Genomic DNA, 25,792 nt, shown 5'->3' on the forward strand with positions numbered 1-25,792 from the left:
TAAAAAAAAAAAAAAAAACCAACAAAAAAACAAATCAACAAATGGAATCTAACCAAACTTATAAGTTTTTCCACAGCAAAGGAAACTATAAACAAAATGAAAAGACAAACTATGAAGTAGGAGAAAATACTTGTAAACGATGCCACTGACAAGGGCTTAATTTATAAAATATGCAAACAGCTCATAGAGCTCAGTAACAACAATAACAAAAACAACCCAATCAAAAAATGGGCAGAGGACCTAAACAAACATTTGTCCGAGGAAGACATACAAATGGCCAATAGGCACATGAAAAAATGCTCAATAGCACTAACAATTGGAGAAATGCAAATCAAAACTACGATGAGGTATCACCTCACACCAGTCGGAACAGCCATCATTAGAAAGTCCACAAATGATAAATGCTGGAGAGGGGTCGAGGAAAGGGAACCTTGCTACGCTGTTGCTAGGAATGCAGTTTGGTGCAGCCATTGTGGAAAATAGTATGGAGATTCCTTTAAAAAAACTAAAAATAGACTTACCGTATGATCCAGCAAGCCAACTTCTGGGCATATATCTGGAGGAAACTCTAATTTGAAAAGATATATGCATCCTCCCAGTGTTCATAGCAGCACTATATACGATAGCCAAGACACGGAAGTAACCTGAATGCCCATCGACAGATGATTGGCTAAAGAAGTGGTGAGAGATAAACACACACACACACACACACACACACACACACACACACTCACAGACACAGGAATATTACTCAGCCATAAAAAAGAATAAAATAATTCATTTGCAGCAACATGATTGGATCTGCAGATTGTCATACTAAGTGAAGTAAGCCAAAAATAGAAAGAAAAATACTGTATGATATCACTCATATGTGGAACCAAAAAAAAAAAAATGAGACAAATGAACTTACTTACAAAACAGAAACAGACTCACAAAGAAAACAAACTTGTAGTTACCAGTGGGGAAGACATGGTGGAAGGATAAGTTGGGAGTCTGAGATTTGCAGATACTGACTACTATATATAAAATAGATAAACAGCCAGGTCTTACTGTATAGCACAGGGAACTATGTTCAATACCTTGTAATAACCTATAATGAAAAAGAATATGAAAAGAAATGTATATACATAACTGAATTGCTATTCTGTACACCAGAAGTTAACACAACATTGTAAACTGACTACACTTCAATTAAAAAAAAAGATTAATTCCACTTGGGTTTTTTTGTTTTGATTTTTGCTTAAAAATTATATATATATTTGCTTATAAAGTATATATATAATATTTTATATATATATATACACACACACACTAGACAAATCTAAATTACTTGTGTGGCTACTACACCGTTCTAAAATAATTGTGTATGTGAAACAGAGAATGTGTACAACAAACTGAAAATACCATACCAAAAAATTCTCATAGAAAACAAAGACAGTTTCCAGTTTAAACCACCACTCTAGCATTTAATGGCTGCATTCTTTCTCAGAAGCCAAGGTTACAGAACCAGCATGGGACTTTCCTTGTGGCTCTCACTCTGGTACCCTAGTGATAAAATATCTCTGGTTTTCCCACATGGTTTTCTTGTAAAAAAATGTTTTGGGGCAGGACCCAGGCACTTCCACCCCTCCCAGAGAATAGGTACTGCCATGTCTGGTCATTTCACTGCCATCTGGCCAAAGCTTGCTCTCCACTGGGGGAACCCGGGGTAGATAAAGGATAACGACAAAAAGTGAGAATGTACACGCTGGACAAACAAATGCAACTACTTCCCAAGCTACCCAAGAACTACTGAAATTCAGGGACTACATCAGTTTAAAAAAAATGGTCTAAAATAGTAGTTAGCCAAATATCCGATTGCATTTATTTAGCAAGTATTTCCTAAGTATCTAACCCCAATACAAGTCTCCACGGTAGGCACAGTTAAAATATAAAGACAAATTAAGTCAGGGATTTCCTTTCAGGAAGCTGGTCATCTAGCACACATGATAAGACGTGCTACCTTTTTAAATAGCGAATGTTGATTGAGTAAATTTATGTTTCAGGAACTGTCTAAGTGAGTTCCGTACCTTAACTCACTTAATCTTCACAATGCTATGAGGTTGCCCCACATTTTACAAATGAGAAAACTGAGGCAAAAGGTTATGAAAATATTCAAATTTATATGGTTATTAAGTAGCACTGGCAGGTTTCAAATACAGATAGTCACTTCCAAAATATGAGCTTTTTAGCCACTATTCTATCTTGTTTCTCTGAAAGAAAGAAAGAAAGAAAGAAAGAAAGAAAGAAAGAAAGAAAGAAAGAAAGAAAGAAAGAAAGAAAGAGAAATATTAGTATTTGCTTCTTAGAAAAAAATTGGAATATACAGAAAAGTAGAAAAGAACATAAACTCTCAAGGTCCTAGCTCCTAACCCAACAGCTGTCTGATATGTAAATACCACTTTTTACCTTGAACTGTAATTATCTATAAGAAGGATATAGATAAAAGAAGGGCTACCAGAGTTCAGAGATAGAAAAGAGGATTTCCAGTTGGATCTTGGCTTGTATTGATTGCTTTATGAGGGGGAGGTAATTAGGTTTCTTCATTGATTTCCACTTGGAGGAGGTACTGGGGATTGAAACCCTGACCTCTTGGGTGCTGAGCACAAACTCTACCACTTGAGCTATACCCTTTCCCCTGCCATTGGATCTTGAAGGACAGGGTAAAACATGGATGTTAGGGCCTTCCAGGTTAAAAGAATTGCAAGAAAAGGAATGTGGGATTAAGGAGGTCCAGGGCTTACTGCGGAAACAGCAGAGTTGTTTGGGCAGGAGAACCACCTTGAGCAAAGAAGCTAGAAAACTAGAAAACTAAAGGCCGAGTCATAAATAGCCTAGAATTCCTCCATCTTTTATCTTAGCTGTGCTGATAATACTGTACCAATTGTCATTTATTCCTATGTCAATCTCCTCTGTTAATCTATATTCCCATTCATTCAGTGAGCATTTATTGAGTGGTTTCTGTGTGCCAGGCATGGTGCCAGCATGGGGGATGACAAATAAACAAGCTACGTCTTTGCCCCCAAAGGAATTCACAGTCTAGTAAGAAAGAAAGTGTAAGACAGTTAAGACAGAAGTATAAACACTGAGGGTTTCTGTCACTTGGTAGCAAACAAGCCTGGCTAAAGTAGACTATTACCAACGTATCTGGTCATGGTCTCCTCTTCTCTGTGCCTCATTCACATCCCATAGAAGCCAGAGCATAGGGAGTAACAAGGAAGTTCTTGAAAAATAAAATCACTAATCAAATCAGGAGTCTAGTAGGATGGGCCAGATAGAACCAAGTGGCAAGTAAGATAATGACTTTAAAATGCCTATGGGATTTAGAAACTGACAGTGGAGAGCTAGGTGAGAAAAGTTTCCGTGGGAGAGGGTTCGTGGTGCAGAATATGGACTGACTCATGTGGAGGAACAAAGGAGTGGTGATGTTGCTGCAACAGTGAATGAAGTCTGTTATTGGACCAGAACCCCTTTTTGAGTTGTTGGATGATTCTTTGGGAGCCTGAAGTAACTTAAAGAAAGATAAAAATAAATTTGTTTCAAATGGCCAAGAAGCACGTGGAAAGATTCTCAGCATCAGCCAGCAGGGAAATGCAAATCATAATCACCAGATATCACTTCATACCCACTAGGATGGTTATAACCAAAAAGATACACAATAGCATATGTTATCAAAGATGTGGCAATATCAGAACCCTCAGATATTTGCCAGTGTGAATGTAAAATGGTGCAGCCAATTTGGAAAACAATCAGGAGGTTCCTTAAAAAGTTAAACATATAGTTACCATCTGACCCAGCCACTCCTAGGCATATACCCAAGAGAAATGAACACATGTATCCACTCAAAACCCGGTAAAGTATTTCTAGTAGCATTATTCATAATAGCCAAAAAGTGGAAACAACCCAAATGTCCATCAACAGACGAATGGATAAACAAAATATGACATACTCATACAATGGAATAGCGCTCATCTATGAAAAGTAATGAAGCACTGACATGGATGAATCTTGAAAACATAAGCAAAAGAAGCCAGTCACAAAAGACAACATATTGTATGCCTCCGCTTACATGAAATATCCAGATTATGCAAATCATATAAAAATAAGGTAGACTGGTTGCAGGCAGGAGGTGGGAGAATGGAAGAATGGGAAAGGACTGCTAACGGGTTTCTTTTTGGGGTAATGAAAAAAATGTTCTAGAACTAGATAGTGGTTACCGTTGCACGACACTGAATACACGATAAAAAACACATAAGCCAACTTCTTAAAAGGGTGAATTTTATGCTGTGTGAATCAGAACTCAACTAAAAATTCAAATTAAAAATTTAAAAACTGCTCCGCTCATAGAGGCTCTCCGCCATCAAGTGAGCTGGGACGCAGCACAACAGGAACACTCCGGAGCAAGCACAAGGTCAGCTTCTCTTCCAGGCCCAGGATCGGGATTCTACCTCGCCTTCCGGAGCGGAAGTCTCAGCTTGGAGGCCGCTGATTGGCTGAGGTGGAGGAGTGGGCGGTGCAAAGGGGGCGTGCTCAGTCCCTCCTGGCGGGGCGGGGCGGGGCGGAGCAGGGCGCCGCCTTTGCTCGCGAGATTTTGCTGGTTCCGCATTTCGGGTCCGTAAGGTGGGGGAGGAGGGCGAGGAGGGTGTAGTTGCTCGCACCGGCTTGCAGCGGCTCGACCCCGGCGGGGAGCGGCGGCGACGGCGCGGGCTTCCGCTATCCACGGGCTGAGGACTATTCGCTCCCCGACGGTCCTGCGCGGGCTCCAGATCCTAACCGCGGCGGGGGCGAGTGGCCCCCGCCCCCACTCTGAGAAGAGAAGATGAGTTTCCTCTTGTGAGTGTGGCTGGCCCAGGGCTCCAGGGCTGAGGGCTGATGACTGAGGGCCGAGGTCGGGGCGGTGGCGAGCGGGCGCCTGAAGCGACGGCGAGCGTCTGGGGTCGAGGTCCCTTGCTTGGCCTCCTCTCAGAGTCACGCGGGAAGCCGGGATGTGGGCAGAGGAAGCGGACCGAGAAGGCTGGGGAGTAGAAAGGCCCCGAGGCCGGCAGCGCCTCCGAACTTTTCCGCCCCAGTGCGCCTGAGGGCAGATAGACGATCGGGGGGGCGGAGCCGCGGGCTCCCGACTTCGCTCAAGTCTCGAGCCTTTTAGTGACGATCCTTGCTGACTTAGCATTTTACTCCACCGTACTCCCAGCTTTTAATCAGTCAGCGGTAGATTACCCCCGCGGAAAAATGCCGCCCCAGGAAAATGTGGATTGCCACAGTTTGAGAAGCTTGAAGTTAAGCTGCGGGCCTTGCAGCCATCCAGACGTTCTGTCCAGTTCTGATTCAGCCCACTGTGTGAATTTATGTAATTGACTTTTTAACTCGGTAGAGTCCTGTAGAGATAACGTCTGGGCTCAAATGAGACTAAATGGGAAAATTTGTAAATTCTCTGATGATTCTTTAAGGTTTGAGAAGCATTGCTCTAGCACCTTGTTTATTATTCTCAGGTGGCACTCTACCTAGTATATTGCTTAAATATGTCTTGTGTGAGCGAATCAATACCCATTTTTAGTTACGGGCATCACCCATATACTTGACACTCTTAATAAATTTTATTAAATCACATTACATAGTGTTTCATAACCGGAGTTTACCCCTTTCCTTATTGAGAGAAATTTGGATTCTTTCTAGTACCTTGCTATATTATAAAATAGCACTACTAAGAATATCTTTGTCTAAATCGCTTTTTTCCCCTGTGGATTTTTTTTTAAGCATATAGTTTTCAGAATATGATTACCGTATCAAAAAGTTCTATTGTTTACATTTTTGCAAATTTCCATATTACTAGAACAATAATCCCCACCCCACCCCCGCCCCAGTCTTTCATACATTAATGTTTAGTTAATGGTTTGTGGATGCACAGTTCCTAGTTGCTTTTGGACGTAAATAAGAGGCTGCTTCTTTTAAACTTTATTTTGTTGATGGACATTTTACTTTTTGGCGTTTATGAATAATGCTGTGAACTTTTGTGTACAGATTTTTGTGTTGGATGTATGTGTTCATTTCGTTTGAGTATATATACCTACGAGTGGAATCGCCAGGTTATATACTATATAGTAATTGCCAGTATATATAGTATATAAGTATTTAACCTTTTGAGGAACTGCCTGACTTTTTCAAAACACTGCACCATTTTTGCATTCCCTTCAGCACTGTATGTCAGTTTCCCCACACCCTCTCTAGCATTTAATTACATTTTTTTTATTATAACCATTCTAAGTGGATGCAAAATGGTATCTCATTGTGATTTTAATTTGCATTTCCTTAATGGCTAATGATGTGGAGCATCTTTTTGTGTGCTTATTAGCCATTTGCATATCTTTGAGGTAGTATCTGTTAAGATTCTTTGACCATTTTTTAATTGGGCTGTGTTTTTGGTTTTGAGTTGTAAAAATTCTTTATTGTGGATTCAAGTCCCTTATCACATCTATAATTTACAATATTTTCTCCTATTTTGTGAATTATTTTCACTGTCTTGATGGTGCCATTTGAAGCACAAAAGTCTTAGTTTAGATGAAGATCATATTGAATCTTGAGACATCATTTCATGCTAGTTTTCCTTATTTAACTTCCTGTGATGTGCAGCTCCTTGTTTCAGTTTGTAAAGGGCCATTCCTTCTAATTTAGTACTTTCCTGTTAAATTTAGGTTTTTATCGTGTTAAACAAACTTTTCCATGTTTCATTTTTATCATTTTTGTAACTCCATTTTTCATAATCAGTCTTGTTTAAAATTCAAATTACTCAGGTAAAGTGGAAGTCTTCAGTTTTGTTCCCTTCCTCTTCCTAGAAGTAATCGCCAGTATCCGTTTGATGGGTGACACCTTCAGTGCATTTACAAAATGGGCTTCTGCTACATTTCATTCTGTAACATGTTTAACTGCGTATTGAGATCTTTCCATGTGAATACATGTAGCTCCATCTTGTTCTTCTTAAGTACTGTGCAATATTCCATCATGTAGCTATGTCATAGTTATTCATTCCTCTACTAATAAGCTTTAGGGTTGTTTCCAAGTTTTCTACTATTAAAAACAATCTGGGAAAACACATCCTTTCCGTATCTAGGAGCGGAAGGGGTGAATTGAGGAGCAGTTCAGGGTTAAAAGATACTGCTATATTGCTCTGGGAAGATGTTACATACTTAGACCAGTAGTGTGTTAAAGTGCTAATTTCTCTATACCCTAGCCCACACTTAATGTAATTGTTTTGACCTCTGACACTCAAATTAAGGAAAAATAAATCTTGTTTGAATTGAATAGCTTTACAGACATTCATTGGTCATTGTATTTGTCTTTCTGAATTGCATATTAATCTCCTTAGCCTGTTTTTCTAAAGCATTCCTTGCCTTTTTCTTAACGTTATAAAAGCTCTCTATTATTTGGTTAATACTTTGTAATATAGGTTGCAAGTACTTTTTTAGCTACTTGTTTCCTTGTTCTGTTGTCTAAGTTTTAATTGTTATGGTTAGAAATGTGTCCATTTTTTCTGGGCTTTGTTTTCGGTTAGGAAGACCTGCCTTATGAGTGGTGTGAGGTAGGAATAAGAAACTTTTTTTTTCCTCCAAAACCAGTTGTCTCTCATTTATTTTCCCCGCTAAAAACTCTTAAAATGTTAGTGCTACTTGCTTTGTTAGCATCACAAATATTTTGATATAGAAAACTGGATTCTTGAGCTCTAAGAACCTTACAGCTACTTCCCTGGCAGCACTGGTTTCTGTAGGTGGAACCGGGGGCCAAAAGGAGGTTGTTTCTCAGGCAGTCAGAGTTAGTGGCAGGTCAAGAACTGGAATCCAGGTTTTTTCTTCTTTTGGTTAAGATGTCCTTTCTGTTACACCAGACTGCTTTACGAGGCATGATAAAATTGTCTTCTGTGTGAAAGTGTGCTGCTAATCCTGTTTAATGTGAGGGGGAAAATTTAACTTAGTCTTTTATATGTTAAATTTGCTCATCTCTCCCTGCCCCGTCCTCCCCCAACTCCCCCCACCCCGCCCCTCGCCAATCCTGACATTTTCAGGGAGTATTTTTTATTTTGAAAACAACTTACATGCCTAAAATTAATGTCATTCTGCTTCTGGTCCTAAAAACTGATGTACTTTTTTACTTTTAACCTAACAGTAGTAGCCGCTCTTCTAAAACATTCAAACCAAAGAAGAATATCCCTGAAGGATCTCATCAGTATGAACTCTTAAAACATGCAGAAGCAACTCTAGGAAGTGGGAATCTGAGACAGGCTGTGATGTTACCGGAGGGAGAGGACCTCAATGAGTGGATTGCTGTTAACAGTAAGTTCTAAATAACTTTCAACTTTGCTGGTTTATAGGAAGATATTGCTGAAATCTTTTTGTTAATGAATTTTCTTTTATGGGTGTAACTGTCATAATACAACAGATTACCTGAGGAATGTAAGGGCAAATACGACCAAAGTGTGTTGTTCTGTTCAGAGTACCTGATTGTCGCTTGTGTGGTTGAGTAGAGAGAACTGAGGGAAAATGAAGAGTATTTTGGGGTAATTTCTGAGGAGAATGGTCTGAATTGCTGAGTAAAGTCAAATGAAAGATTGATAAATACAGAGATTCTACCTGTGGTGGACATGACTTTGTAGGGAATCCATCAAATCAGTCTTCGCAGTTGTGTCCCTACTCCCAGCAGCTTTAATCTGCCTATGTATGTATACTGAGAAGTCAGTTGCAGTTCGTATGGTCAGTCATCTGATTGTTGTGACTTACGAGTAGTCAGAGGAAATTGAGAGATGGGAGAAAATGGAGGGACCCGTGGGCTGAAAGTACTCTGATTTCAGGAAAGTAAGGGCATGCATGGGAGGATATGCTGAGGCTAGAAAGATGAATATTAGAGTCTGTCATTTCGGAGAGGAGATCAGTTCTGGGTGCTAAAGTTTAAGTCTGTTTGGAATTTTAGATGTTCCAGAATTTTTAAAAACTTTTTAATGGAAATTTTCAAACACACAAAAGTAGAGAAACCAAGTATAATGAATTCCCAGGAATCTGTTATCCAGCTTCAACAATGAGCAATTCAGGGCCCATTGTGCTACTTCTGTGTACTACCCTGGCTATTTTGAAGCAAATCCCAGACATATTATTTCATCTGTAAATATTTCAGTGTCTAAAAGATAAGAACTTCCCCCTTTTAAAGATAATAACAATGCCATCATTCCTTTTTGTTACCAGATATCCAGTCAGTGTTCACGTTTCCCCTGATTGTCCTTTAAATGTTTCTTTTTAAAACAAAAAATATGGATGGTTTAAATCAGGATCCAACAAAGCCTATATGTGTTTCTTGAATCTCTTAATTTACAGGTTTCCCCTCATCACAGTCTTTTTTCGTTGCTATTTTTTTTGTTGAAGAAACCAGCTCATTTTCCAGAGTATGAATTTTGCGGCTAACATCCCCAAGGCGCCCATTATCTTTTTCTGTTCCTCCTTTTGTTTCCTGTAAATGTTAGATCTACAGCGGCTCTGTCCAATAGAAGTTACTATGATAATGCGAATGTTGTATATCTTCACCGTGGCCATTTAGCACTTGAAATGTGGCTAGTGTGACTGGAACTGAATTTTAAACTTAACTTCATTTTAATGTAGACAACTATATGTGTTTAGTGGCTACCTTGTTAGCACCCATTTGGTGCTTTGATTAAATTCAGGTTTGATTTTGTTTGTAAGACTGCTTCGTAGATGGTGGTATATATTTCCAGCAGTGTAGATACTTGTGTAATGTCTAGTCTTTTTTATGTGTTATTCAACTACTGATAATCTTTGCCTTGGTCAGTGTGGTCCAATGGAAATATATTGTGAGCTACAAATGTAATTTAAAACTTTCTAGTAGCCACATTAGGAAAATTTTTATTTTTCTCAACTCATTAAAAAGCCATTATTTATATTACTGAGAGGAAAAACAACAAGGTGCAGAACTATGTAATATGTTAACCTCTTATGTAAGATGGGATAAAGAATCTTAGGGGGCAAGAGACAAAAAATTATTATAGTGTGTAGGGGGAAGGTGGAGTGGTTGGAATTTAGATTTTTCACTGTATATTTTTATATGTCTTTTGATGTGTGAACTATGTGAAGTATGTATTCAGAGAAGACTCCTGTTTTGTAACCTTATTCAAATTATCGGTTATTCTAAAGGCATCTGTTGGCCTTCTTCAAGCTTAGATTTTTCTTTGAGACTTACTGCTCTAGATCAGCTGTTCTCAAACCTTGTGGTCTTAGAATCTCTTTATTCTCTTAAAAATTATTGAAAACTCCAAAGAGCTTTTTATTATGTAGGCTATATCTACTGATACTTTCTGTGTTAGCAATTAAAACTGAGAAATTTTTAATACTTAATTTAAAATTTTATCTCTAAATAACAGTGAACCCATGACACGTTAACATAAATATATTTTTATGAAAAATGACTATAAAATAAATTTTAATGAGAAATGTGACATTGCTTTACATGTTTGCAAATCTTATTTAATGTATGGCTTATAGGAGGACAGCTGGATGCTCATATCTGCTGCTGCCTTAGTCTTTTGTGATGTCACACATCATGGAGCCTCTGGACGGCTCCTCTGTGCCTCCGGAAAGAAGTGAAAAGAGCAATTAAAATAGTTCTGACCTCACAGATTTTCCCAGAAACGGGGTCTCTGGACCACATTTTAAGAACAGACCAATAAACCAGGACACCATCTGGGCATACTCTTTGCTTTGAATGAATATTAAGTACCTAAGTATTGCTTTCTCAGAAACATGACTAATTAAGAGGAAAGTTTATAAGCAAGGGAGTTTTGTATAAAATTCCTTTTGACAAGATGAAACTTTTTTTTTTTAATTAATTTGTTTTTTAAGAAACTTGGAAAAGCCCTGGTTGATTTTTAGGTAATCTTTTTGACAGGGAACTAAAACCTTTTTTTAGAACTTTTCAAGGCTCATGTGGTTTTCTTTGCACAGAGTTTCACTTAGTTGAGTTTATTTCTTTCCCCCTTTTTCTGTTTTCTTCCAGATGTCGCTGAAGCTCCTTTAGGAAGCCCCCCTTGACTTCTCAGCTACTGGAGATACTGCCTTTCCTCTTAACTCTAACACTTATTATTATTATTTGTCTCTTTTAATCTTGTCCCTTCTGTTAGGTGGAGACTCCAGGGCAAAGGACATTATCCTATGTCTTTTTTATGTCCTCAATACACACTTGGCCCCAATTTTTTTTACGATGAACTTGATTTTTAAAATACCCGACACAGCTAATGCACCTTCTCCCTCACAGTTAACTCCACGACGGTTGCCTTCTCTTTCCTGACACAAACGGTATTGTCTGGTCTAGACTGATAAGAAGCTATGTATTTTTTTTTCATTTGCTTGGATATAATCAAATTGTATATTTTAATGTAATAATCACCATTAAGTTGGAATTATCTTCTAATACTTTATTTTCCTGCTGTTGTCAGCTGCTTAAAAGCTTAATGTAAACATTAAAAGTGAATATATATTAAAAGTTAGGTGTAACAACCTAAAAAGAGAATTCGTAGTTCCCCTGGATTGTTGAATCTCTTGAGGATTCTTGGCTGAATCCTCCAGCTGAGAGTTCTGATGTTTTGTGTTTATGCAGACATTTTAACACAATTCTGCTATTATCTTTCCAGCTGTGGATTTCTTCAACCAGATCAACATGTTGTATGGAACTATTACAGAATTCTGCACTGAAGCAAGCTGTCCCGTCATGTCTGCAGGTCCAAGGTACATATACTGGCTATTATATAGGTATTTGAATTAGTAAATAAAGCTAATTAGCAGTTGATATAAATTAAAGGATAAAGGCATTGTTTTTCTTATCTATTTGCCTGTGAAAACAAAAAGCTTACCTATAAACTTTTCATTATCAAATACTTTGGTATATGGTACTTAGTGTTTTGATTTTTTATAATTGCATTATAGAAAATACGAATGTTCAGTTGTAGGAACGAAAGTAAAGAAATTTGAGTTAGGTTTCTTTTGCTTTGCAAAAGTTATTTTTTCAATTTTATTAACATTTATAGTTCTGTTTCTGCTTTTTAGTTTCATGGGTGAGTTTTTAGTTGGCCCTTTAATATTTGATTTTTTTTCCTTGTGCTTGCTTAGTGTTAATTACTTCCAAATTGTGCTGCTTCAGTTTTCTAGCTTGCAGATGCTAGATTAAAATTTTTTGACTATAATAAATTTCAGGAAATACTGAGAAAGAAGTGGAACTCTTTATCACCCATAAAGTTAAGTCAGGATATTATGGAATTGTTTTAATGTTTCCAGTCTTTTTTCCTATAATAAATGACTGATTTTTGTGTGGTGATAGGTAATCAAGATATTTACCTCTTGGGAAAAAAATTGTCCTTTTCTGAATTTGCTACAGGTGTAAAGGAGAAAAAGGTCCCCAGTGAGTTTGAGTCCTATTTTTATCATATTACTTTAGGAGGTTTTGTTTTTTTTTTTTAAATGAAGTCTTATTCCTCAAACGTCCTTAACAGAAATTTAAATAAAGCTAAGAGGAAAGTTAAACTTACCTTTGGCTTAAATGCTTCACACAGTGAAGTTTTGCATAAGTCTTATTAATCATTCTAGCTCAGCAAAGGTGAGGTAGAAAAAGTTGCATGCCTAACATTGTTTCTTTAAAACCTTCTCCAAGAAACAAGGTTTTATAATCTTGGCTCTTTCGGTGATTACTTAATTGCCAATGAGCTAAGAATGTGGTGGGTCCGTTACCCAGTCCTTAGCACCCTCTGCCTAACAGGCAGGAATGTGGTTGCTTTGTCTTTCTCAGGACTGTGTTATAATACATAAATTCTAGCACAACCAACTGCCACATTATCTTTTTCTCTTCCATTTATAACCATCACATTTCAGAATATGGATATAACTTTAAGTCGGTCCTCCATATCCACAGTTCCTCTGCATCCATGGGTTCAACCAGCTGTGGATCGTGTTATATTGTAGTATTTACAATTGAAAAATATGTGCATACAAGTGGACCCATGCAGTTCAAACCCATGTTTTTTGAGGGTCAACTGTAATTCTATAGGGAACTCCCAGTAATCTTCAGCAGGATTTGAGGTAATTTACTTAAGTTATATACAACTTCTGTTGACAGACTGAACCTACGCTAATTGCAAGTTGCACATTTGCTAAACGTTTTTGAACACTTTATCAGTAAAGCTTTTTTCTCTCCAGATATGAATATCATTGGGCAGATGGTACTAATATTAAAAAGCCAATCAAGTGTTCTGCACCAAAATACATTGACTATTTGATGACCTGGGTTCAGGATCAACTTGATGATGAAACTCTTTTTCCTTCTAAGATTGGTGAGTTAATTTTGTAGAATTAATTTTCTTTTTAAATGATAACTGTTCTTCTTAATGCTCTATTACTTTTTAAAAAATGTAATAAAGACTGCCAACTTCCTCTCCAAAAAGATTGTAAATGTATACTGCCCCCAGCCGTGTTTGTGTCTGCTGTGTTTCTTCATCAATGCTACTTTTTACTCAATTTTTCATCTTTTCTATTACGGGTAAATAAATTTCTGTTTTAATGTACGTTTAGAAAATATCGATCAGATTGAGCATTTTGGGGTTTATTGATCATTGAGTGTTTTCTGTTTATATCCTTTGTCCATCTCTTTATGTTAAGGACATTAGCTCTTTGTCATATATGTTGCATGTACTTTGTCCCCAGGTTACCTTTTTCTTATTTTGTTATGAGGTGTTTTTGCTGTATGTAACGTTCTTATTTTGCGCTATTAATCTTTCCATTTATGAGGTCTGGATTTTAAAACTGATCAGAAAGATACAAAGTAAAAAGTTTTCCTCCTAGAAGATTTTTAAAATATTAGTCCATGCTTTTATTTAGTACTTTTGCGGTTTTGTTTTTATGTTTAAGTCTTTGTTCTGTCAGGAATTTTTTTCTCAATGTCCCCTTTCACTTTTTTTCCAGTTGTAAATGCTAGTCAGTTGTCCAGTACCACTTATTGAATACATGTATCTTTTCTCTCCTGATTATCATACTTGCACATCAGATTGACATATCTTGGATCCTTCAGTCTCTTTATCTGTTCCTGTGGAAATTCCGCATGGTTTTATTTACCATGGCCATGAATCTTTGAACATCTTGTAGGGCTAGTCTCTCTTCCTTGCTCTTCTTTTTCAGAATATTCATGGCTATTCTAGAAATTTTGTTCTTCCAAAGAATTTAGAAACATTTTGTCAAGGTAAAAAAAAAATCTTTGAGACTTTTATTATGCTTTCATTCAGTTTGTAGATGAACACGGGGATTCTTATTCTCTTAACAGTACTGAGTCTTCCTATCCAGGAACAAGTTTTATTCGTTTATTTATTTCTTATTTCCTCTGGTAAACTTCTGTGTTTACTTTATGCTAATCCTTCAAGTTTCTTAAGTTTATTCATAGGCATTTAATGTTTTTTTTTAATTGATAATCTGGTTTCCAACTGGTTATTGTTTAGTACATAGGGAAGCTGTTGTTTTCTATGTGAATTTTATAATTGACCATCAGATTCTGATTGTTTCTTTTGTTTTGAGTTGGTTTTCTTGAGTTTTTAAAGTATATAGTCACATTATACTAAGATAATATTGATTTCAACTCTTTTTTTTCCTGGTAACTATACTACTTGTGTAACTCTTACCTAAGTGCACTAACTAGTACTTACAGAGCAGTGCTGAGTAATGGTGAGGATGGTAAACATCCTTTTCTTGTTTACTTTTATATGAGTGCTTCTAGTATTTCAGTATTAAACAAAGTCTTGCTTTTGGTTAGAGCTGTGTGCATTTTTTAAAGTCAAATTGTAAAGTTTTTAGCAGATACTCTTCTAATGTCTGTTGATGATCATAAGGTTTTCTCTTTTATTATTTTTTTTAATGTTCTACTGGCAGAGTATTTTTTATTTGCTGATACTTTGATTAAGAGTCTGGCGTTGGTATTCATGGATGTGATCAGTCCTTGTCATTTTCAGTGTAAGGATGTCTTATGAACAATATACTGTCGGATTCTGCCATATCTGTTTCTGCTGCCATAATAAAAATACCAGAGACCTGATGGCTTATAAGCAATAGAAATGTGTTTCTCACAGTTTTGGAGTCTGGAAGTCCACAAGCAGGGCCCAGCATGGTCAGGTTCTGTCAGAGGTTCTCTTCCTGATTTATAGGCAGTAAAAAGCAGTGTTTTTTTTTGTTGTTGTTGTTGATATTGTATCCTCACATGGCAGAGAGGGAACTCATCTCTTTCATGTTTCTTCTTATAAGGGCACTAATCCCACTCATGAGGGCTGAGCTCTTACGACCTAATCAACTTCCCCAAGCCTCTACCACCCAGTGCTGTCATCTAGGGGCTTAGAATCTCAAGATGAATTTTAAGGGAAGCGCAAGCATTCAGAGCATAGCAGATTCCTTTTTGCAGTCTAATCAGAGGCTCTTTCAGGAGAAAAACGTATATCATGTTGTTATGTTTAATCTGTTTGCTCTTGGTCAACTTTTCCATTCTATTAAACCTTTTGTTCCCTTTCTCATAGGATCCTTTATTGTGTATTGACTGTTTGAATGTTAAATTCAGCTTGGAAAGTGCTTAGATTAAAACATATTACTTACGTTTCTTTATTAAAGTCTCTCGCAGAGGTAAAGAATACTTCTATCATTATTATCTTTCCTCAGCTTCCCAGTTCTTCAATATTTCATCCTGTTGTTCTGGAATCCTTTCCCCCTTCGTTAGGCTGTTACTCACATCTTGTTTATGCCAATTATTTATTCTTACTTCACTCAACTGTTTATTATTCATTTTTAAACTCAAATATCCAAGTTATTAATGTTCCTTTTCATAGCAAGGTGTCCATTTGCATAATCTGAGAGAAAAGGGATCTGACTTAAAAATCCATCTTTTAGTACATGAATACAAGACCCAGTCCAGAAAAAAATGCCCATAAGCTCCAGAATAGTGTTTGAAAAGACAAAGTGGTTACCAAGCTTGGGAGTAGGGTGAGGTAAAAAATGCAAAACTCAGCTTACAAGAGCAAAATATACTAAATCTCAAACTATTAAGGACTGGCTGAGAAGTAAAGAATACAAAATACAGGGAAGGAGAAAGTTTTCGTCTTTCTGAAAGATTAGAGCAAAGAACACGTTCAAGAGTAGTGTGGTGAACAGACCTTTAAGGCCAACTAATCTAGGTTCTCTTGGGTGTGAACGCCTCCGTCTGTGTGTGTTTACTGTACCCAGGGCTACTTGTATTGTCTTTCTCCTGTCCCTGTTTTATTAGAAACATTATTCTTAGAAATATTCAACCAGGTATTTTTCATAGTCAGCCAGAACTCTCAGGAATGCAGCAGTCACGTCCCCACTTGCAGTGCTTGGAGAGAGATGGCCAGACCATCTCCTAGTTCTTTTCTAAGGACGTGTCCGTTCATTTATATTGTGAAAAATAGGGAAGTGCTGTTCCTCCCCTTTGCAGGAAGGAGGTTGTTACTTACTTCCTTGGACTATGGCACTTTTTAAAAACTAAATAAAACGTTGAGGGATCCTAGTTGAAGAAAGAAAACTGGCTTTTCACAGTAATTCAGAAGATAAAATACTTTTTATTTGTAGACAATAGATAATAATGACTAAAAGTGTGCCCCCCTTTTTTCCTTTTGTTTGGGAGAGTTTCCAGTCCTGGTTGGGGTGTGTGTGTGTGTGTGTGTGTGTCTGTAAAAATTTTCTGTTTAAATGCGGTAATCTATAATCTTTCTAGAAGAAACCCTCCAGTATTGAACAACTAAAATTGTTTTAACTTTGGTTCAGCATCATCTTACATAACTTGGTACCTGTGCCTGCTATTCTAAGGCAGTCGGGAAAAATGTGGTACGTGAGGATGGATACCTCATATGCTTAGGTTTGGGGTTGTTTTTTTTCTTACCTTTTAAAAAACATGGCAATAGGCTTGTATTTGTGAATTTGTGTGTTGGAGTTGCTCGTGGCAGTGTCTAAACTTTTTTTGCTGCTTATTTTTCTCTAATTGATAAAAAGACTAATTGATACATGTGTATATCACAGGTGTCCCATTTCCCAAAAACTTTATGTCTGTGGCAAAGACCATCCTAAAGCGTCTGTTCAGGGTTTATGCCCATATTTATCACCAGCACTTTGATTCTGTGATGCAGCTGCAGGAGGAGGCCCACCTCAACACCTCCTTTAAGCACTTTATTTTCTTTGTTCAGGTAAGTTGAACTGCACTGACTTTTGTGTCCTTTGACTTGGGCATATTTGTTTGGTAATTAATAAAGAGCAATTTTTAGAGTCTTATTTGTAGAGCTAAGCACACAGGGTTCCCTCTTCTGTGTTGTTCTCTTGTTCATGTTTATTGCATTGACGTGCGTAGCAGCCTAGAAAGCATCAGCCCATTTTGAGCCTGTTGCCTCCGGCTGCCGCGGGTCTCTGGTTAGGCGTGGCGAGAAGCGCCAGCACCCAGGCGAGCTTGTGCGTGGCCTCCGGCCCCATCGCCGCTGCTGGGTTGCCACCAGGGAGGCCACCAGCTGGGTTGTTTAATGCGGTGTCTGTGCCCAGAGGGGAAACTCCTGGAAGATCTTGTTAGCTACTGTCTTGGGTTAAGTTTCCAGAAGTCCCACTTCAGGCCAAAGCTTCCAAAGTCAGCAGCTAGAAACTTCAAAAAGAACCACCCCCTTCAAAGGTGTGGCTTGTTATTGCTTTAGTTGGAATTAGTCCCTTAGTTGGAATTAGAACTTTTTGAAGTCAAAATAATTCACATTGTTTGAAAAAGGAATCAAGAAATAGGGACTCCTAGCCTAACTTTAGAGAAATATAATTCGTTATGCCAAATGTAAATATGTCTGTCTAGATAGTATTTTAGTGGAAAAACTGGCAGCTTTATGGTAGATCATTGTGTATCACAGTTCTGGGTACCACACAGAGGAGAATGTACTGTGCTCTCGCGTCTCTGTCTTCCCTCTGAGATTGTTACGTGGCACAGAGTGTAGACAGAAAAAGTCCACTGCCCCAGATGTGGGCACTATCAATGGTTCAGTGTATTGCTTTCAGTTAGTTTCTGTGTAAATGCAAACATACATAGAATTTTGATTTTATACAGTGAGGATCATGCTAATATGTACGGTTGCCTAAGTCTGCTATATTTTAAAATAGGGAGTAAAAATGATCCCATTTAAAAATGTTCATAGAGATTCTTTCATCATTCTTTCAGATTTCAGGAACCTCGGGTTGGGAATTCCTTGTCTGAATGACATTTCTAGATTTTTCATTATAGGTCTATTTAAAATTTTTATTTTTCTTCTTTTTTTTAGGAGTTTAATCTGATTGATAGGCGTGAGTTGGCACCTCTTCAGGAATTAATCGAGAAGCTTGGATCAAAAGACAGATAAATTTTTCTTCTAGAACCCAGTTACCTTCTTGCTTCATCTACTTCTTCAGCTATCTCATTGCTATCTGTTATAGACTAGAGATACAAACTTTACAGGGTAAAAAAGGCACCTGTTGTCTGTGTCTACTGACAAAATTGTCCCAAAGGTAGGTTGGCCATTGTAATACCTTCAGAGTGAGAAGTTCAGGACACAGCTGAATTTGAGGCACTGTGTGACCACTGCCGCAGTCATCCTTGGTTGTAGTATGCAACAACTAACTAGTTTATTAGTTCTATTATCCTTTTACTGAAGACAATGTTTGAGTCTGTTTCAGGTGACAGCGTGACGGATATTAAGAATTTCCACCAATAATTTATTAACAAGTTTCCAGAACAAATTTCCTAATAATGCAGTCAGATCAGTTTTATTCTGTTTTCATTTTACAAATAGAAGAGATGTTTTTAAATTTCCTTAAGATTTAGAATATTTGTGTCACTTTGGATGTTTAGAATATTTGTGTCACTTTGAAGTTTGTACGGTAGTGTTTTTATAGATAAGTATATATATGTATATTTTTTCAAAATCCATGATTGTAGTGTAAATCATATGACACGTGGTATGGGAGTAACCAAAGTTATTTCTAAAATGACTTTATTTTTCCATCTTTATTTGGGATTTTATTCACATAAACCTATCTAAAATTTTAGGAGTGTGCATCAAATAATTTTTTAAGGCCATCTGAGGATTGTCTTGCAGATGTTTATTTTGAAATACTTCAGATTAATTTGAATATGTAGGTTTTGGCTGAGAAAAAAAGATGGATTCCAAAAAAATTATGACGAATTTGGGTCTTAAAACCACTGTTTTGCTTCATATTGTTTGTTTTCAGAGGCCTTGAAATTTGGCTAGGAGAATGGAAGAAAGTACTCAGAGTACTTGATTATTTTGTTTTGAGTTCTCCTTTAAAAAGAAGCAATTCTGCTTTTATTGTGACTTGATTCTTAGTGAAGAGTAGCATAGAAATACACGAACATTATCACAGTAAGGATCAAACTTACGGAGTACCACAGGAAACAGCCTTGAAGATGCACACCTTTTATAACCCAGCTGAAAGTTTGGTGTGCTACCTGTTTGTGTGTGTGTGTGTGTGTGTGTGTTTGGTGTATGTTTAAAGGAGACAAAATGGGAGGAATAAGTAAAAACAAAAAAACAAAAAAACTTCGTTCTGTTAATAGTTTTTATATCAAAACTTGAAATTATTCTGTTACTATTGGAATAAAAATCTTCCCCTTTAGTGAAGAAAAGATCTAATTTTCATTAGGTTTCTAAGATTTAGACTGTTTAAATGTATCGAGGCGCACATATATCGAAGACTTGCCAGACAGGCAACACTTCGATACTCTTTCTTGACATCTGCAAAGGTTAAATTTGATAGGGTTTTTGTTATTTATTTTTTATTATTCCTCTAGAGTGCAAAGAAAAGAATTGCTTTGAAACTCCATTTTTATAATAACTCAATTTCAATAAATTCTTAAATATATACATAATTTAAAGGAAACAAAACATTGGTCTGATTTAGGCTGAAACCATACATCAGTGTTTAAGGAAATAAAGAGTGGGATAATCCCTTACGAAAAAAAGAGGGAAACCTTCTCCGTGAGGCAGTCCCCAGTCCCCATTTGCAGCTTGTCCAGAGGTCCCTGTCAGGCATTGTGTATGTGTATGTTGACCATTTCCAAACAAGAAAGATTTTTAGATGCCGCCTAGAATGTTACTGTTTCTTGACTTTAAATCTTGTTGGCTTTTATTCAATCTGCAAGGAATGAAATTATATTTCTCAACTAGGGTTGTACTCTCATCATCATTTCTAATATTCCGAATATCATCAGACAAAAGGGTTCTCACTTTTGTCCACTTATTTTCAGTGATAGAAATCCTCCCTCTCTTAATGACTCCGCCCTAAAACAAACCAAAGATAGTCACATGCTAGGACAATAGTAGAGACAGCTTGATAATAGGACACAGAGTTTAAAATTTGTTGGTAATTTGAGACCCAGAATGTCCTTTAAAAAAAAAAAAGTTACCAGGTTCCCAAGCTAATTTGGCTTAACCAGCGACACATCGAAACAACTCTTTTTGTTTACATCCGAGGACAGGAGAGTTGGAGGAAGAGGAGAGGCTGACACCTCCCTGGCTTGGCTGGAGGGCAACCTTTGATTCAGGTTTTAAGAAATCAGTGTGGTAGGGGGAGGGGGATAGGTCAGTGGTAGAGCATGTGCTTATAGCATGAGGTCCTGGGTTCAGTCCCCAGGACCTCCATTCAAACAAACAAACAAACCTAATTACCTCCCCTCCAAAATTTAAAAAGAAAGAAAAAGAAATCACCCTGTCTTTGACTCCTCTCCATCTTGATTTATCTCCCTGTCCCAGAGCCTGCCTGTTGCACGACTGCTTACTCCCCTGCCCCCTCCTAATCAGCAGGCTCCTCAGTGTGATCGCTGCCCCTCACACCCGATTACAGTGATGGATTGGACAGTGTTTGCCAAATTACCCAGTTAATCCTATGGTGCTTTAATTTCCAGGCCTTTAAAAAAAACTTTTGGACAATGATATGCAGACTTTCGTTTAAATATTGAAACTTCCTTGTACTATAGTTTTTGTATTGACAATCAAATGTATCCTTTATTCTTCTTCAGACTGTGAATAAAGTGATTTTAGCAGGCTGCCAGCTAACAGTATTTCCTTTCATCTAAGACTTGTAGGGCCCTAGTTCATATAGCTGCCTTCTTGAGAAGTGCACATCTGTATTTATTATGACATTGATAACAGCAAGAGGAATGTTTTTCTAGTAGCGCAGAGGCAGGAGAAGCAATCCCTGTGGTGGCTTTAACTTTTACAAGCATTGCTGAGGCTTCTTGATGATACTGTCAGCCTTCTCTCTGAGCAGTGAGGTCACGTTAGCAGTGGAGCTTCTAAACAGAACATCATTCATTACCTCATAAGCATAAATAAATCCGGCCCAAAGAGTAGAAGTCCTAGAAATTTGTTTTTAAGCCGCTCCAGTCGTGGTGCTGGGGTCACCCCTGCCTGTCTCTCCTGTCTGTGGAACTCCAGCTTGAAAATACCAGCTGGGACACTAAACTAAGCGGCTCGAACAGGGACATTGTTTCCTCCTAATACCAGTTCAGTAACTGGATTTGGTTTTTCACTGTTGCAGAATTCCGGCAAAGAGGGCAGATAATCCCTCCGTCTTCCTGTGGTTTTGCGTTAGATTTTGATATTTCAGACTGTAAAGGGCTTTGGGGGGTGATATTATTACCTGTGGTGGCATTAATTTCATTGGAGCAACTGCATTGATTCATTTGGGTTTTCTACCAAATTCTATTCCAAACAAGTATCCTGTAAATCCAGATGGATTACCGGTGTGCTATAGATTTAATATAGAACAACATTCTGTGTTTGGTCTGTATCAAAAATAGTTTGCTTAAGTTAGTCTTGGTTATCATCTATTTTTAAATGTTCTTTACATGAAAGTTTATTTTGTATTTTTAAACCTTTAGGGGCTTTATCTATTTTTCTAAGTTAGTTAACTGTACTTTTAAAAAAATATTTTGTATCTACTTTTGTAACTTCATCAGAATAAAATATATTGAAAGAAAGAAAGGACTGATGAAAGTATGTCTCACCACACTCATTTCTATTTAAATGTGAAACTTGAGATTTTTGCAGGTTCTGGGGAAGGTTCTTTGCTTATCATTTAGTAGCTAAAATGTTTTCTTAACTCTCAGAAGAAAGGGAAGTTCCTAAATGAACTAAACATCTTATAACACCAGGATACCACCCCCAAGAAGCGAAACGATGCCTCTGGCTGCAGTGGCTAAAACTCATCCCAGAAAAAAAATTAGTCTCCTTTTTACCACGTTAACCAGGCTCTTGACCTCTTTTGCACATTCACGGTTGTGAGACTGAGAAAAGGGATGCGGAGAGACTGCACTCATTAATTTTCTGACCTGGAAATTGAGTCCTCAGCAGAACCATAGGACACCCCTATTCCAAACAGCCGTTTGTTATTACTATTAGTACTAGAGTTATTTTTAGAGATCCAGGTTACAGGTGCCTAATTTTAGGTCTATTCAAAATAGCAGTGCTAGAATTGTTTTGACCTTTTTAAAATGGAGTTAAAATTAAAAACTTAACGAATGTGACTAAAGAATACAGGTTAACACTCATTTTATGCAAAGGCACGGTAAGCTAGCAATCAAGTTCTGGATTTTTTTTTAAATATAGTTTTTTTTTCAGTGAGCTTAAAACGTATGGCCAAAGTGTTAAGTTTGCAAGGGTGTTTAAGGCTAAAGTTTGAAGCTATTTCAACCTTTATAAATGAGTAGAAGAAGAACTGAAGTAATATCCTGGGAAGGCCAGAGTCTGGCTTGGAAGCTGCACAGCCAGAAACGGTGTCCAAACCACGCCGTGGGCCTTCTCTGGCGTTACCCACTGCTGTCGGGCTAGGTATGGACCCGACACGATAGCCTGCGTTGTTACTCATTGCTGGCCACTAGATGTCAGTTGGCCTTAGCTCCCCCCAAAAGCTAGATGCATCTGCCTTGACCAGAATAAAGGATTTCACCTAGCACCTTCTTCCTTTTGTGTTTCTTCCTAATCAAAACCTTAAATGGGCACCTCTGGTTGGCAGATTCTAGGTCACATACCTCTGTCGTGGCTGCAAAAGGGGCTAAGAAAAAGATTCTGGAGTTTACTTGGGGTTAAGAGCGTATAGCGAGTAGTTGGAAAGATCCTGGATGATCCAAAAGCTTGGACAGGCTGCTGCTCTGTGAACTTTTTGTTCCTGTTGTGTGAAAAGATGAGGAGTTTTCACTAAAATTTAAGTATATGAGTGTATTGTTTAGCTCAGCTGACTTTATTTTTTTTGTAGCAGATTTGCTAACTGAAGGGAATAGATTATTGATTCAGATTCTGGCCGAGTGCTGTATCTTGCTGCTGACCAGCAGTTTGAATATCACTTCCTTACAGGAACCTACCTGATTTAGGGGAGTCTTTTAGCGGGTTTATCTCATTTAATCCTTACAGCAACCTGGGGAGGGGGTGGCATTTGAGAGAGATGTTAGGAATTGTTTTTTAGACCATGTCACAAAATCTCAGACTTCGAAGACATGGAAAGGCAGATCTCTTCCTGTGGGGTGCCTTTGTGAAAATTCTGTGTGCTCAAGACTAGCTGGGAGGCTCTATAAAAGTAAAATGACTGCAATTAAAAATCATCCCAATGAGGTTAAAAAAAAAAGATGTACCCAAATAGATCCTACTTAAGGACTTTTCCGCATTAGCTCAGATGTAAATATAAGGGATGAAAACTGGGAGTGATCACGGACCAATAAAATGAAGAGACTCAAGTTCAGGACAGAAAGCAAAATGCAGAAGGGATAGACCCATTTCTTGAGACTGAAGGCATTACACTTCTAATCATAAGGTAAAAAACTGGCCTTTTATTTGCTTCTAGCATAAAAAAGTATCTGTGAACTGTTAAAGTTGGAGCTAATTTGGAATCCCAAGATGGTGAGGTTGCCCTGAAAATCCTTTTCTAAAAAGGTTCAGATTCCCACCGTGGGGCCAGAATTGCTAAACCACTGTCAGTTTTGTTCAGTAATCACAGCCCTTTTGTCCCATGCCATGCTGGACCTTTGACATAGTTTACTGTTAAAGCAAGAACGTGTCATGGAGTTCATGGACCAGTGGAAAAAGCAGACATACACATAAACTGATAGTTCTAAAGGGCCATTTGTGTAATAAAAGTTATGCGCATGTTGTGGGCCCTTAGTTTACTGTGGGGCAGCCAGAGGTGTCTCCCTGGGGAAGACAAGGCTTGAACTGGCTTGAAAGATGGGTAGTTACTGCATAAGCAAAATTGTTGCATAGTTTGTCCAAGGAAGTGGAAGCAGTCTAGTATTAGCTAAGGGTACATTTCAGTTGGAAAGGTAGATAGGCGGTTTGATCATAGGAAGATCTTGGATTTTTACCTGTAGGTGATGATAAGGCTGAAGGATTTTAGAGAAGGAAATAAAGGACAAGTGTTCATTTCAGATGGCTCTGATGGCAGTGTGGAAAACTGAGGATAAGAGGGGAATACCAAAGCAGAGTGATGGTCCAAAATAGCAATGTGAGCTGCTGTTAAATTATGGGGATGAAGGCTGGAGATTAGCAAAAATACTGACTTTCAATAAAGGAAAGGAGAAATTTTGCAAATACAAATCAGTGAGTTTAACATTGGTCTCTTAGTTACAAATAACAAAACCAACTAAAATGACTTAAGCTCTCATTTCTGGCACTGCTTGTTTCCAGTTGCATAAAGGATGTCAAATATGTCTCCTCTCAGCTCTCCTTTCGTCTGTCTGCTTCATGTCCAAAGTGGCACTGCCCACGTGATTGCAAAGATGGTTGCCAAGAGTAGGCTTTCTACCAGTTTAGCAATCCAGTGGCAAGTAATCCTTTATGTTCCTTAGTTCTGGGCAAGTCCCTAGACCAGCTCCCTTTAGTCTGGCTCAGATCATGTGACCAGCCCTAAGCCAGTCTGGTCAGACCCGGGTCATGTGACCACTCCTAGAGGTGGCAAGGGGGTCTGCCTCATTTGAACCACGTGGTCTGAGTAGCAGAAGTGGTTGCCACTGTAGACTAGAAAAAGTTATTTTGGCAGTTTTAGTTAGATGTGTGAAGAAAAATGAAAGATGAGCAATTCATCCCTAATCCCACCATCCGTAATTTTTAAGGACTCAAGCAAAAAATGTGCCAGAGGAAAAATTCTTAGAGTTAAAACAGTAAAAAGACAAAATTGAACTGAGCGAATTTTAAAGATCTAATTGGTTTTATTGAATGATCCGTGATTCAGGCAACAGCCAAAGGACTACAGAAAGGGAAAGGTTTTTAAAGGCAAGATAAGGAAGTCAAAAAAGATTATTTTAGGTGTAGGTAACCTACCTATGGGGAATGGGAGGAGTCTGTATGACAGATTACTTCATTGGTGTTGACCAGAAAATTCCTGACCAACCAGTTAAGACTGCATTTCTGGCAGAGGTTGAAATTTTAATTGCGTTACATATTAAGCCCGTTTGGTGGTGTGGCCTAGCATAACTGACTCCATTTGGGGCCTGCAGTTTTCTTTTTAGTCATATGAATCACTCGACTGGTACTGGAATGAATGAGCGTATTTTTGGCTGATCAGTTTGAAGAACAACTGTAGGTCTATCCAACTGTAGGTCTGTCCAACTGTTACCTGAAAACAGGGTTTGCCTCTTGGTGTCAAGCCAAATGATACATCCAAGTCAAAGA

The 25,792-nt window shown here is 37.9% G+C and overlaps 1 protein-coding gene across 1 annotated transcript; it reads left to right on the top strand.

Moving 5' to 3' along the window:
* The first annotated feature begins 4,649 nt into the window (after window positions 1-4,649).
* MOB1A (MOB kinase activator 1A) lies at window positions 4,650-21,677 on the top strand. Its single transcript, XM_032497880.1, has 6 exons — window positions 4,650-4,872; window positions 8,194-8,360; window positions 11,717-11,810; window positions 13,272-13,405; window positions 17,136-17,299; window positions 18,398-21,677. The coding sequence occupies exons 1-6, from the start codon at window positions 4,859-4,861 to the stop codon at window positions 18,473-18,475; spliced, it is 651 nt and encodes a 216-aa protein (XP_032353771.1). The 5' UTR covers window positions 4,650-4,858; the 3' UTR covers window positions 18,476-21,677.
* Window positions 21,678-25,792: the final 4,115 nt, after the last annotated feature.

This window comes from Camelus ferus, chromosome 15, assembly GCF_009834535.1.
Source record: "Camelus ferus isolate YT-003-E chromosome 15, BCGSAC_Cfer_1.0, whole genome shotgun sequence".
Taxonomy (NCBI): domain Eukaryota; kingdom Metazoa; phylum Chordata; class Mammalia; order Artiodactyla; family Camelidae; genus Camelus; species Camelus ferus.

What these genes read in the sequence shown, in the direction of transcription:
- MOB1A (XM_032497880.1), top strand. An exon ending in GTCATGTCTGCAGGTCCAAG is followed by an intron (nt 11,811 to 13,271) that starts GTACATATACTG and finishes TTTTCTCTCCAG; the next exon opens with ATATGAATATCATTGGGCAG. An exon ending in ACTTTATTTTCTTTGTTCAG is followed by an intron (nt 17,300 to 18,397) that starts GTAAGTTGAACT and finishes TCTTTTTTTTAG; the next exon opens with GAGTTTAATCTGATTGATAG.